This window comes from Dermacentor albipictus, chromosome 1 (genome assembly GCF_038994185.2).
Source record: "Dermacentor albipictus isolate Rhodes 1998 colony chromosome 1, USDA_Dalb.pri_finalv2, whole genome shotgun sequence".
Taxonomy (NCBI): Eukaryota; Metazoa; Arthropoda; class Arachnida; order Ixodida; family Ixodidae; genus Dermacentor; species Dermacentor albipictus.
The window spans coordinates 331,023,364-331,037,194 of NC_091821.1; the positions used below are offsets into that span (position 1 = coordinate 331,023,364).

At 43.3% G+C, this 13,831-nt stretch overlaps 1 protein-coding gene across 1 annotated transcript in view; it reads left to right on the forward strand.

Moving 5' to 3' along the window:
- The first annotated feature begins 152 nt into the window (after positions 1–152).
- The window catches only part of Sema2a (Semaphorin 2a), a 101,745-nt gene continuing 88,066 nt past the window's right edge, over positions 153–13,831 (forward strand). The window contains exons 1-2 of the mRNA XM_065441614.1: positions 153–384; positions 4,767–4,919. Coding sequence (XP_065297686.1) covers positions 4,838–4,919 — 82 coding nt within the window. The 5' untranslated portion in view covers positions 153–384; positions 4,767–4,837. The remainder of the gene's footprint in view (positions 385–4,766; positions 4,920–13,831) is intronic.

Below are 13,831 nucleotides of genomic sequence, written 5' to 3' on the forward strand. Positions count from 1 at the left end.
TTTTCTTTTAAAATTAAGGTTAACTAAGTGATTTATTTATTTGTAATTCTTATAGAAAAGCGCCAGTAACGTTAGCCTGTATTCTTTTATTTAAAACAAAACAGCGCTTATGCCTGCAGCGCCACGTAGTTTACCGCGGCTTTTAACTTTATGTTTATTATTTTTGCAGCCGATCCAGGCTGCTCCGAGTTGTTGTGCTTCGCAGTGCGGCACAGAAATGTTAAATATGCTTCATTCGTATGCTATGTTGAACGTGCCGCTGCGCTAATTATTTGTGCTGCATTGTGCATACTGTGTTTGAAAGGGACGCTGTGATTTAGCCGTCAAGCGCACTTATGACATCGAGGAGCTCTCTGCTGCCTAACCCAAGCCAAGAGTATTGAGGTAATTACTCAACTTTAATTTGCTTTATTGACCTGCAAGGTTTGGCTCCCTCCAACTCCTTTCATCCTAGAATAGCGAGATGATACAGTTTTTTGGTATTGTAGGAGTTTTTATACAATGGCTGCACGTAAGCCGCGGCCCGAAAAGTTCAGCGATTGTCTTCTTTTGTTATTTAGCGTAACTTCAGGACGTTCTTGGTGCTCAATCAAATAGGCACATCTTCTCAAACGCTCGCACACTGTCACAATTCTCTCTTTATTTTCTAAGAGACTTGTGTTTCGCAAATAGTCATGCATTTGAGAAGGCGATAATATATGCGCGTCTCTGTCATCACAAATGTAGGTGATCTCATCGTTCTGCCATGATGCTGGCGTCCTCATTTATTTGTGATCTTCCCTTTAAATAATTGAACTCACGAGTTCGTTAAGTGTGAGTTCGTTGATTATCTGTCCATACGTTGCACTGCCGTCAAATGCGCGTTAGAAGAGCTCGCGTTGGGGAAGCGCAAAGCGATATCGAATATGCAAATGACAAGGTTTTAGGTTACTGTTATGTACTAATAATAGTCACGCTCGTACCATAGTAGACATAAACAACGTCGGATTTTAATTGCGAAGAGATTCTAAACCATAACCGAGCTGTGTTGTAGGAAAAATGATCTCTGCTGTTTAATATTTCCCAGGAGTTTCACAAGTTCTAAGAGGTGCAGGAAATGAGAACCGGTGTTTCTTGCCCACAAAAGTTCGTACATTCTGCTGCGCCTACGTATAATAATCGGCTCATATGTTTCCAGATTGTATTAGTTGTAACTTGCGCGCGTACACTTGCTCACTGAGATCGCCGCGGAAGGGGACCACACGCAATGTTAACACATATTTTGTCACAAAAATATTTCTCAGATATTTGTCACGAAAGAGGGTGGTCCCACTGAAACAGAAAAGTTTGACATTCAGGGAGGGAAGCAGGTTGTAAGAAGCATGGACATTTGTAATACACGAGTACACGTGAGTAGAAGTAAAAATGAGCATACGAATGTAAGCAAAAACTAACCTGATTAGTACTGAGACACGTGTATTTCGTATGTATCAAATTCGTACAGTGAACTAGGCATCAAAGAAGTTTGTCATAGAAAGCAATAGATTAATGTTCTGTGCAAACAACTTCTACTGATTAATTTTTTATAGCATTCTAACATCCTTATGTCAATCATTAAATGTCAGCTGCAGTGAGCAGGTATGTCACAATATGACATTTTCTTTATAGACCACTTTTATTTACAGATGGGGTTTCACTAAATTGTATGAGACAGAGCATGCGTGTTGCTGTCGCTAGAACATTTGCATCAGTATTGATGCTTAGGCTTTTCGTTCTAAATTAACTGAATGTTGCAACAGTCATGCTAGCATAGTAAACGTTTTTTGCTTTTGCATTATTCATCATCATTGTCAAAATAAAATGGGCACTTACCTAAATATTAGGAATAAACATATGATTGATGTTTTGTAGCCTCTATGGGTCCCTTGTTTGCACTGAAGAGCAAAGCAAGAGGGTCTGATTATTTATGCACTTGGTGGCACAGAGTGCAGATGTATACCTCCGGATTTTTCTAGTGTCCCATGATATGTCTAGTTGTTTTACATTTGTAACCACATTTCAATGTATCAATTGCTTTTTGTAACCTCCCGCCCTCTCTCCTTATGCAATACCCGAAAGGGGCCTTTAAGGGTAAAATAAATGAGGATGCTGAAGATTACCCCGCATCCAGTTCATTGCATATATTGGTAACTGAATACATAACTCTAAAAGTAGACATCAAGAGAGACACTTGTTTCTTGTGATTATGCCAGCAGAGATATACAGCTCACTTTGCTCCACCTAATGCATAAATGATCAGACCTTCCTGCCTTGCTCTTCGCTGTGAACAAGGGGCCTGCAGTTCTGCCTACTGTTATTTCAACCATGTCATAAGATACTTCACTGCAAAGCCAGGTTTAATGTGATAGTGTTCCCCCTAAAATTCTGTAGCAGTGTCTTGTGTCAGGCATCGTTTTGTGAAAAATCATTCTAAACCACAACCACGCTGGCTGTCCACGTGGCGCAGAGGCGTTTAATTAAATTCCTCAAAGTAAAATGCGTCAGCAAAAATTGCAAAGTACGACCTAGACGCAACCTACAGACAGACATGATAGTGTCGGATTGTAATTTGAATGTACTAGAAAACACAATTATGTTACACGGAAACTCAAACACAAACCCCTTTTCCAGCGTTGCTACCATTCATAGAGCGGTGCGGCCCACTCAATTCCGTGCATCTGCAAGAAAGGTGCGGTTGCCGGGAAGCTTAACCGTCACACCACACGCCACTTGCTGATTTTCCGGCTCTTGCTAAATTGGAACTAGACTTGCATCACAAATGCTGTGTCAGGCTTCCTTAAAAGAACTCAACTGCTTCAAGCAGATCCATTCCTTATTCTTTTAAAGGGCCGCTTACCAGGTCTGGCCATTTTGAGCTGACAAGCGCAGAGCGTACAATGCCTGATAACGATCGTGTCTGCAAAGTATTATGTCGCTACGTGCCACGGAAAGATCTGAAATTTCAAACTGAACTCACTTTTTTCTTCTCCTCGTGGGTGCTGCGCTCCAAGCCGGAGGATGACGTACACATGCTAGTGCACCTATGTACACGTGTTTGTGCTGTGACGTCACTCGTGGTGACACGTGACTTCGAGAATTATTCAAGGCAACATCTGTTATTTGTGTAATATGTTGCTTGAATAGACGAATTAAAGCTTAGAGAAATACTAAAACACACAAACTGAATGTCTGCGTGTTTTTGTTTTACTTCGCACTGTAGCAAGAGATATGTACTTTCGTTTTGTCTGCTTGTTCCCATGTCATGCAGTTGCGCGTGCAGGCAGCAAAACTGTGTCATTTTCTACTGTGTTCCAGTGCAGGGTCATGCTCCGTGATCCGCTTGTGTCTGCCTCAGTATTCGTGTAGCATTGAATTATACCACTAGTGATGTTTCCTTGTGCACAGTGTGCAAAATCGTGCGCTGTGCGAACGAGACAACAGCTCATGCGCGATACTGTCAGCGAAAACGCATAGCGCCAGGAAAAAAAGTGAGGATCCTCGAGGCCTCGCATAGGAGAACACAGGGAAGGAATTTCGCTTGCTGAAGCTAGATGGGGCAAGCAGAGAGAGTGTCTCGCTTGGCATTGGAGCTTGTCTCTTCAAATCATGCATTTGTAGTGCTGAAATATTTCTATCTCAACTATTAATGAGCTGATTTTTAAAAAAATTGTGGCAGAATGCTCCCTAGAAGACTTGTAACATCTTCCAGCGTATAACCGAAGTTTGCTGTGTGGCCTGGTGAGGGGCCCTTTAAACTGTACGCTGTCATGAAACTGGGGCATTACCCAACATTTAGAGACTGAACAGTCCATCTTTCTGTCTTTATCTCTTCTTCAGAGCTTTCTCCTTTGAGTCCAAGTGCAACTTCTGCTCATTTTCGATACATGTTCTTGGAGGCCAACCCTATGGTTGGTGCTTATTGCATTAGCTGGCACAACCAGCTTTGTTCACATTAGAAAAATGGGTGCACATTGTTCATTCTCCTGTGCTTGCAATTACCTGGGCTACGGAAACGATGCTCAGTGGGTTTTTGGCTTTCCACTTCGGTCTTGCGAAATATTTACCAAATTTTTATAGAGCCTTTCCATAACTTTTAATGACCCAATGTATGGTACTTTATTAATTATCATTTTATTTTGTTTATATTTTTGGATGTGCTTATCGCAAAGAACAAGCCTCGCTAACTCTGTGCAAGTTTTCTTTTTCTTGGTCAAGGTGGCAGTATTGCACAGGTAAAATTGCTGGCTTTGAACACTTCAAAGTTTTGTTTGCAATATATATTGATGAAATGGTCATTCTTTAGTGACCTCAATTATTTATATATCTCAGCTTTGGCACTAAGCAAACTAATAAGCATTCCATGCAGCCAATAACTAAACGCAACCTCAGGGTTATTTTTGCACGAAATTACAATGCAGTTAAATGGGCATCAAAAAGAGGCTGCATGTTTCCACTTATCATATTCTCATGACTTTAAATAGACTACTATGCTAGTTGTGTGCGCATGTAATTTCTCTTTTTGGCACCTCCATGAAGTGTAGTTATTCGAGCACTTATATTCCTTCTAATTATCGTTTGCTTAGTGCTAAATTATTGGATGTAAAGATTCGTATCTGAGAACTAGGGCAGATCTGCACTGTTTTATGAGTCCTGCTTGTTTTTATTTTTCTGTGCGATACGGTTGCATGCTTATATGGCCTGTTCTTGCATTCACGTGGTAATGTTCTGTTTTCTGCAAACTGTTTTAGACACTTGCTGGCCACTTCACGCACCAAGCGCGTTTGCTGCTGAGTGAACACGCCATTGCATACCTGTCGAAATGCGGGCCACATTTGCTGCTGTGCTTTTGTCCTGGGCCATTCTGGTCGTGACTAGCGCCAGCCATCGGGCACCTTGGGCAGGTAAGAAATGGTGCCAATCTGCTATGGATGATTACCTACTAAGTGTAACATGGTGATCCTTTTAGTGCTTCTGAAATTTGATGCGTTTTTCACCAATGTTCTATTACAGTGGCCTAGCTACTAGCAGTTATGTAATATCAAATTATAAGCACTCGCACAAAGGTGTACAGATATATTGGTTGTGGACAGTACAACCTGCAGGTAGCTAAATTTGAAGGGAAAATGAGAGTCTCTGCATTCGTTGTGCTCCAGTTTCAGTCATCTGTTTATTTTCGTTATTTATTATTATTATACAATAGCAAACCTCATTGCAACATGTAATTTGGGAGTGTCGATATTTGCAACAAAGATTTAATTGCAAGAAAGCTCCACTTGCACACCCATTGCAATTTTTAGGCCAAGCCACGTTCGAGGCAGCTGAATCTTCCACATCTGGGGTTCTCAGGCATTGGTGCAAGAAAGAGGGAGGCATTGTTTAATGAGTGTTGGAGATGTTTGCCGGGGCATATTATGCCTAGCGTCTTACTCCAAATAACAAAAGTGGTGCACGAAAGGATGCACTCATAGATAATACGCACGCAGACAGCATACACAAGTGACAAGCAAAAGCACTCACAGTGCAGGCAACTGAAGTGTCTGGCTCATTCCACTATATTGGAGGAAGACTAATAGGGCTCTGTTTGCATGCATGTATATTTGCATGCACACATGCATGCTGCCACACATATTTAAAACAGACTTAAGGACAGCTCTTGCAGTTGTGTAGCTTGTGGAGATATGCAAAACGCGATATAAATAATTGCTATGCAAAATGCGATATAAATAATTGCAAGCATCTGTGTGCTACAAAGTGATGATGTGTGTGCAGTTAGTGCAAGGAGTAGTTAATGTAGGTGACATTTAACCAAATATGGTGTAGACAGTTGCAGTCATGCCTTGTAAGGCCACTCGGTGTGCGAAAATTACATTTTGTGTTGATATATTTAATGGGAAAGGGCTGCTGGATTGCTGCAGAGGTGTAGAGGTCTGAGGTGATGCAGAATTCAAGGATAATGTCTAAGTTCTGCCTATGGTAGGTATCAGAAAGCATATTGCTCAGTGGGAGCATACATGTTGTAGAATTGTACATCCCTTACCTTTTGCATGGTTGTGACAAGTTTCAGCAATGCCATGGTTGTAATGACTACTGTGACACAATAGCGTTTACATAACATGCAGAGAGGCTCCAGCATTTACTATGGGTGCATAGCTGAGAACCTCACCATTTCACTGGAAGCAGGTTATATGATGGGCATAAACTGCCTTTGCCATCCAATAATTCATATCTCTCATGTGCTGCGATGCAAATCACGTGCATTTGAGACATTGCACTGCTGTGTTGGTTGACCTTCACCTAACTCAGTGACTTCACTGTGACTTTGGTGAAGCATCCACTTTGCATAGCAAATTCACAAGGGGCTCTGATTTTGTTGCAACTTTACAGCAGCCACTTTACAAGCTTGACATGTGGTACGGCAACAGCTTAAATTTACGCCATTATTGTGGAAACTTCTGCACTGAATTTGCAGTGTTTGCATTGGGCCTATGCTGCAACTGCAAGAATGTGTCTATTGATGTTGTATACTGATATCATCTGTAGTTGCAAGCAAGCTGTGGCCAAGGCTGTTTTGATTTCTGCAGTATAGCAACAAGAATTATTGAACGGTGAGCAGCTGTTAACAGTGCACTCTGCATTACTGCTGTTGAACCATGTCTTGTCTATAGCAACAAATGATCATCGTCATGTCATACATTGATGAACCATAATCTGATTTAAAAATATGCTTGAACTGATGGTGAAAGTCAGACTTTATCCTCTGAAATCACTGTGCCCACCAAATGTGCTTCGACATTATTGATTAAGCACAAGCACTAATCGCAGCAGTGGCTCATGGGGCACTCATAATGGTTTTCACCACAGTGCATAAGACAATCTTACATTAGAAATTAAGGGATAAAAGGAAAGCAACAGGAAAATTACATTGTAGCCCCTGTTTAGGTAGGAAAGGCGGCCACTGAAGATGTCGTTATCAATGAAGAGAGTGTCAGTGTGAACGTCGCAGGGCAAGGGAAATTCCTTTGTCTATCCTACAAGTTTTTTTGAAAATTTACATAATTTCAGAGGAGCTTCATGTAAGTCCATCAACGATGTCATTATTTCATATCCGTAAATAAACCGTCAAGTATTACAAGGAGCATGCTCACCCATTTCCTCCAATGCAATGCACCAGCTTGCAAATGCACGCTGGGTTATGCAAGGTAGGTGCACCATGCCCCCTTTCGCCTCATTCCCCCATTGCCTTCACGATCCCACGACATTGTGGTTCCATGGGATCCATGGAAAGTGGAAGAGTATCTGTCCCTTTGTGAGCAGGACGTTCCTCTTGCAGAAGTAAAAATACTGTATAAAAAAGCGTGTCTGTATAAAAAAGCATCTCTCTGGCTGTGAGTGAGCATTTCACCCGACCAACCACATGAGACGAGAGATGCACCTGCCTATTACTGTATTACAGATTGGAAGTCCCTTTCCAAGTGCTTATTGCTTACTTTAATGCTCCACATAGCATACCACATACTATGTGTAGGGTTCAGTCACTATTAAGTCATTGCTGCATCTTCCAGTACAACAGCTGTTCACAATCAATAATTTGTTACTTCTGTAAGCTGCACGGATCTCCACACTTTTTTGTATGCCTTCCATTGGAGATGGAGTTGCATGACATTCACTCTTTCTTTGGAACACTGCATCCTCAAGACTGTCTTGGTTGCATCCCTGCTGTATGGTTTTCGGAGACCAAAAAATGCGGCAGAACCCATCTCACCTTCGATGTCAACGTTACTGCGATTAGCATTCAAGCTACAATAAAAATAATAAAAGTAAATGATAAAAAAGAATAAGACATTGTAATAAAACCATGCTACCAAATTCGTCAGCTATCGGTATCGTACCCAGCTTTAAAACATTGGGTGTCGTCTTTCAAGAAACCTTATCCTGGGATACACATATCAATTGCTTGGCAGTAGAACGGTCAGAGGTAATTGATATTGTTTATTGCAGTTGCCATGTACTGCCACAAAAAGGTTCTGATGCTTATTTTTAACAGTTTTTCAATCTCTGCTTTATTATTGTCAATTAGTTAGGGCTACCACCACTCAAGAAAATCTGCACAACATTCATGTGTTGAAAAAAATGTTCCTACGTGTAATTGAAAATGTCCCTTGTTATTTTCAGACATGTGAATTTTTTAATAAAATATTGGGTGATGCTGATTGCAACAATCTACAATTGCTGATTGCATCTCTACACAGTTGGGAATCGTATAATATAAACAAGAGGTATATAAAAGTTCATATATAAACAAGACTTAAGAACTGGGTCGGGTTTTCTTAAGCAACTTGCCAAGTTACAAAACAATATCACTATGTATGCAACACACAAAAAGAAATGCTGCAAAATACCTTCAGTAAGAACAACATATGGACAACAGACGTCTCTAAATAACCTACCATGATTAGTGAATAGATTAAGCAGTGAAGGCATTCAATTAGAGAGCACTACCTTTAAAGTTATTATTTGTTATTTCAACTTGTAACTAGACAAAGGTCGTGGAATTTTTTTTTTCTGAGCTAAAAATTTTGTTTGGTGCTTTCCTTTTTTTTTCTTTTTTGAGGAGAGCAGTATGTTTGCTTTGTTTCGTTCCTGCTCTTCATCAAGCAGAAATATATTTGCATAATAATGTACACCTTGTGCTTCTTTCTCTTGCGTCTCTGTACAAGATTGCATTTGTCTGTGTAGGGATGTGTGATTGTATTTTATGTATTCCTGTAAGATTGTGTGAGCTTGTCTTTTTTGTACACAACACTTTTTTTATTTGCATAATTTTTGTATTATTTCTCAAAAGCTATAGGCTGATTGTATTTATGTCAATGCTTTGAATGCCAATTCAGGGACTGTGGCATTGTCAAGCTATCATAATGACAGCTTTTTTCACATGCCCCTTCATATCGTTACGCTGTACTGATGCGAAATATAAATGTCATTGTCATTGTATCAATTCACCATAATGGAAGTGCTGAAATAGATCTTGTGTAAGGCGTTGCCGTTAAAGAGGTTCATTGAAGAGTGGCACATAATACCCAGTAATATAAGTTGGTGTGAAAGAGGGTAACTGATAAGCAGCACATACACAATGTCACGTCCCCATGGTCCAACTTGGCCTGACGATGGGTTTCAAACCCGGTTTCCTCATCACAGCAGCTCGGTATCCTAACCATGAGATCATGGGCTACGCAGCAACCAAAGTTGGTAGGAGAATGGTTAGAGGCAGATAGACAGTCCCTGGAAAGTGCGTGAAGTACCATAATATTACTCTAGGAGCCATTGGCATCTTCCTCGGCTGCCTTTTATACATGGCACGCTCCGGTGCACATGTCTCAAGCTGCAAGCTGCGAGAAGAAAAAGGGAATAATAATAAAAGGGAGCTTCTTCCGCTCCTGCTATCACTTCAAATGGTTCTCGGTCCTTTCGCTCACCGACTTGCTCATTGTTGTAGTGGACCTAACCTCGATCTCTATAATGTGGTGACCCGAATGTAATTGTATGGTGAGCATGACATCACAGATGAGGCCACGTATGAGAGACCACTGACCGATGGCCAAAAAATTCTGCAGCCTGGTTTACTCAGGTGGAGGCCACCTTCGACCTTCGGCACATTACCTTGCCGTGTGCGAGGTTCCTCCATGCTGTCTTGGCACTCTCTACAAAGGTGGTCAAGGAGTTCCAAGACGTTGTGGACGCACCCCACGACACAACCCCCTAAGACCACTTCAAAATGACAGTGCTGCAACGCAAGTCCGTGTCTGTATGCAGGTGCCTCCAGCAGCTTCTCAACGAAGAGGAGCTCGGCAACCGTTGACCGTCAGAACTTCTACGTCATATGCAGCAGCTCCTCAGTGGCTGTAGGTGGGATGCAAACAACACGCTGCTGCATGAACCGTTCCTTCAGTGCCTGCCATAGAATCTCATAGTCACCTTGGCTACTTCACCAAACGACATGTGCCTCGACAATCTTGCAGAGCTATCCTACTGCATTGCTGATTATTCAGCAAGAGGAACTGTGGCAAAAATGACCATTCCACAGTTGTACCTCGAAGATTGGCAGTCTTGCCTTGAGCAGATGATTGCCGAACTTGCTGAAACCAGTACTGCACTACGGCCCTTGTCCCACCGTTGTCAGCGCAACTGCAATTGTCATTCCAGATACCCTTCTCGGTCCAGCTACAGCTTTGGCCCTCATCGTGGTGCATTTTGCTGGTATCACAACAAATTCGGTGCCAGTGCACGTCAGTGCTGTTCCCCTTGCAGCTGGCAGGGAAACACGTGTCACTGATGGTGGCTGGTGATTCTTGTTGCACGACAAGCCACCTGTTCTGTGCCACTGACAAGATTGCGGGACAAAGATTTCTCATGGACACAGAGGCAGAGGTCAGCATCGTTCCTGCCACACGACTAGACTGGCAGTGTGCCAACAAAACAGCGCGCCTTCAAGCAGCCAGCAGCTCTTCTATCCACACGTATGGCCAGTGCTCTCTTACCATCCACTTGGGTCTCCAACGCACTTTCCAATGGCTGTTCATTGTAGCAGACGTATGCATGGCCATATTGGCTGTGGATTTTTTGGCCTACTTCGCCCTTAGTGTTGACCTCCATGGTCGCCGCCTCGTGGACACGACGACTTTGACATCTCTACTAGGCTCCCTCGTGCCTATGACTTCAAGCACTAAAATGGTACCACAGATACCATCATCTGCATTTGCCTCAATTCCGTCAGACTTTCCAGCCATCATGAAACCTTCCAATCTTGAGTTGCCAGTACGTCACAACATCACGCATCATGTTGTCATCACAGGCCCCCCCCCTCCAGAGTCCTGCCGACCCAGGCGACTCGCCGGTGACCGCCTTGCTATCTAAGGACAGAATTCGACGACATGCTGCAACTGGGCATCATCCGTCTTTTGTTGAGCAGCTGGTCTTCAGCTCTCCACATGGTACCAAAGCGTGACCCAGGAGATTGGTGCCTGTGTGACGACTACTGTGTGCTCAATGCACGCACCGTTCTTGATCACTATCCACTCCCTCACATTCATGACTTCACAGCCAGCCTTGCTGGGAAGGTAATATTGACACGCGAACTCGTTTATCTTTTACGGGTGAGCGCTTTTACCGTCCTCGAATTGTTATCGCTCAGCGCAGGATGCGTCTACATGTATCGGAAGTTTCTAGAATGTTATCGATGCTTCTATCCGCTGCCTGTTGTCGCCAAACCTTGCGTAATCTGATTGCATGTATGCGCGACACGAATGGCGTAGAACTTTGTGGAAGGCATGCGGGTCCCAGCGATTACTCTGGAACATTCGACGACTGATCTATAAAAGCCGACGTGCTTGACCCGCTAATCAAATTTTTCGACAATTGAAGACCGTGTTCACCGCTATCGTTGTGCTATCAGTGTAGCCTCTTTTGTAGGTACAGGTTCGCCCAATAACAGTTAGTTTTGTTGTTCACAGTATTGCTACTGTGTTCTTCAGCATCACCACCACGTGACATCTGGTGGAGGTGCTTTACGTTCATGTACCGGTTGCCCCCGACAAGCCGTAATCCAAGCCCGGACCGCAAAGACAACACTAACGTCGTCCCGGAACACCGAGCAAGCCGCCGGCTACAGCAGCTGCCCCTGGAACACGGTCTTCTACTAGATAAGACCAAGAAGACAGTCCAATAAGTTCGTCCAGAAACGACCAAGGAGACATCCCCAATGGCAGCTGCAGCGGCCCCAATAATTCTTCAGCAGCCCAGGGAACCACCGACGTTCTGCGGTTCCACATTTGAGGAACTGGAAAGCTGGCTGGAAACGTATGAGAGGGTCGCTACGTTTAACAGCTGGGAAAGCGACGACAAGCTGCAACATGTCTATTTTGCATTGGAGGACGCCGCCAGGACGTGGTTTGAGAATCGAGAAGCCACCTTAACGACGTGGGACCTGTTCCAAAGTGGCTTCCTGCAAACATTTACAAGCGTCGTGCGAAAAGAGCGAGTCCAAGCTCTACTGGAGACCAGAGCGCAGCTGCCGAATGAGACGATCGCGATCCTCACTGAGGAAATGAATCGTCTGTTCCGCCACGCCAACCCGGAAATGTCCGAGGAGAAGAAAGTCCGCCTACTGATGTGTGGTGTAAAGGAGGAACTTTTTGCCGGAATGGTAAGAAGCCCACCGAAGATCGTCAAAGGAGCCAGGAACGATTTCGACGCAACCAACAAAGGCCAATGCGAGTGAATAAGCTGTTAGTAGAACTGTGCTGAATGAAAAGCCAGCGAGTAACATGTGAGCAATCTGTGAGCTGTGGGTTTGGTGCAGTCCATTCGTGTTTCGAGGGGTGGGGTGGCTTAAAGCTATGGGCGCAGCCCATTTATGTTCGGAGGGGTGGAAGGGTGACGAGAGAGAGGTGCTCGGAGATGGCTGGAAAATGGACGCGCGGAGGCTGTTGAAGCAGTGGCCCATCTAGCTCGAATTTCTCATTTTCTTTTTTGTTCTTCAAGAATTTCGCATTTCATTACCTTTTGGCTCGGACATTCAGCAGCCAAACTTCATCGTTATAAACGATAATGCGGCATTGAGACATCGAAGTAAGCGGGTTATTTCACCATAGAAAACGTACCAAAGTTGACAGTGCAGCAGCTTCTCATCATTATAACTGATATATTGTTAAAACCGGTATCGTTATAAGTGGGTTCGACTGTATATGCATTGCTTAACTGGTGGACAGTGTTGTGCAAATTGGTCACATGCCACTCTGAATGATGACTGCAACTGATACTGCACAATGCACTGATAGGCTCACTGTATGCAATGCTATACCAGCGTTTACTGTCATGGCTTTGTATTATAGGGTGAAACTACTATATTTATGTACTGTGCACACGAATGGAACATTTACAAAAGCCATGCGACCAAATAATGAATATGCTTAAGACATAATTAACATGTTTTGTCTGCCTTAAGTTCGTTGTTAGGGGCAGTTTGTAAAAGTGTGACGACTGCATTTGCTTTGTTTGCAAGGTTGAATACTGCGTTTCTCAAATTTGAGGTCTTGAGCTTTTTTTCAGTATTTAACAACATTAAAACATGTGAGTACGTAAAAAAATATGATTTATCAATCACTAGAACAATCTTTTGTCTGGCAAATTAAATTCCAATCATTTCACTGGTCAATGACAGCGTTTATGTGTTTCACATGTACCTGAATGGAAAAAATCAAGCTTCTGTCAAGTAAAACCGCCCCATTTACATGTAACTCCTTGCTGGACGTTCTCTGCAGTGTTTACTGAAAGAGGTAATTGCCAAGTGGGAATGCGTTATTGCACGAAATAAGCTTGAAAAGTCGATTCGCATATGTGGTTTGGGCGCGCATAGGCGAAGAATGTGCGGGGGGGGTTCCGAAAACGTTTGCGAAGGAATGGGAACCTCCTTTCAGGATTTTTTAACGCCAGACCTTGCACGTAATTTAAATTCATCTTGATCGCGGCCTCGGAGGTGGTTGCCTGAAACGAGCGATAGATGGCGTGACCTGCCTGTGCGTCAGCGCTTTTGTTTCGCGGCGGAGCCGTCCGGTTTCGGGAAAGTCGTCGTCCACGAGAGCACCAGAGCGGAGCGCGCTGTCTTCGACCGGCAGCTACGATGGTACTGTACAAACCCTTAAAACTCTATAGGTAAAAAAATGCTGGCCAGCGTCAGATCGTGCCCTAAATAATAAATTATAATACTTACTTTTTTTTATGCCAACCAGCTTCGGTTTCGGCTCCCAGGATGTCTGTG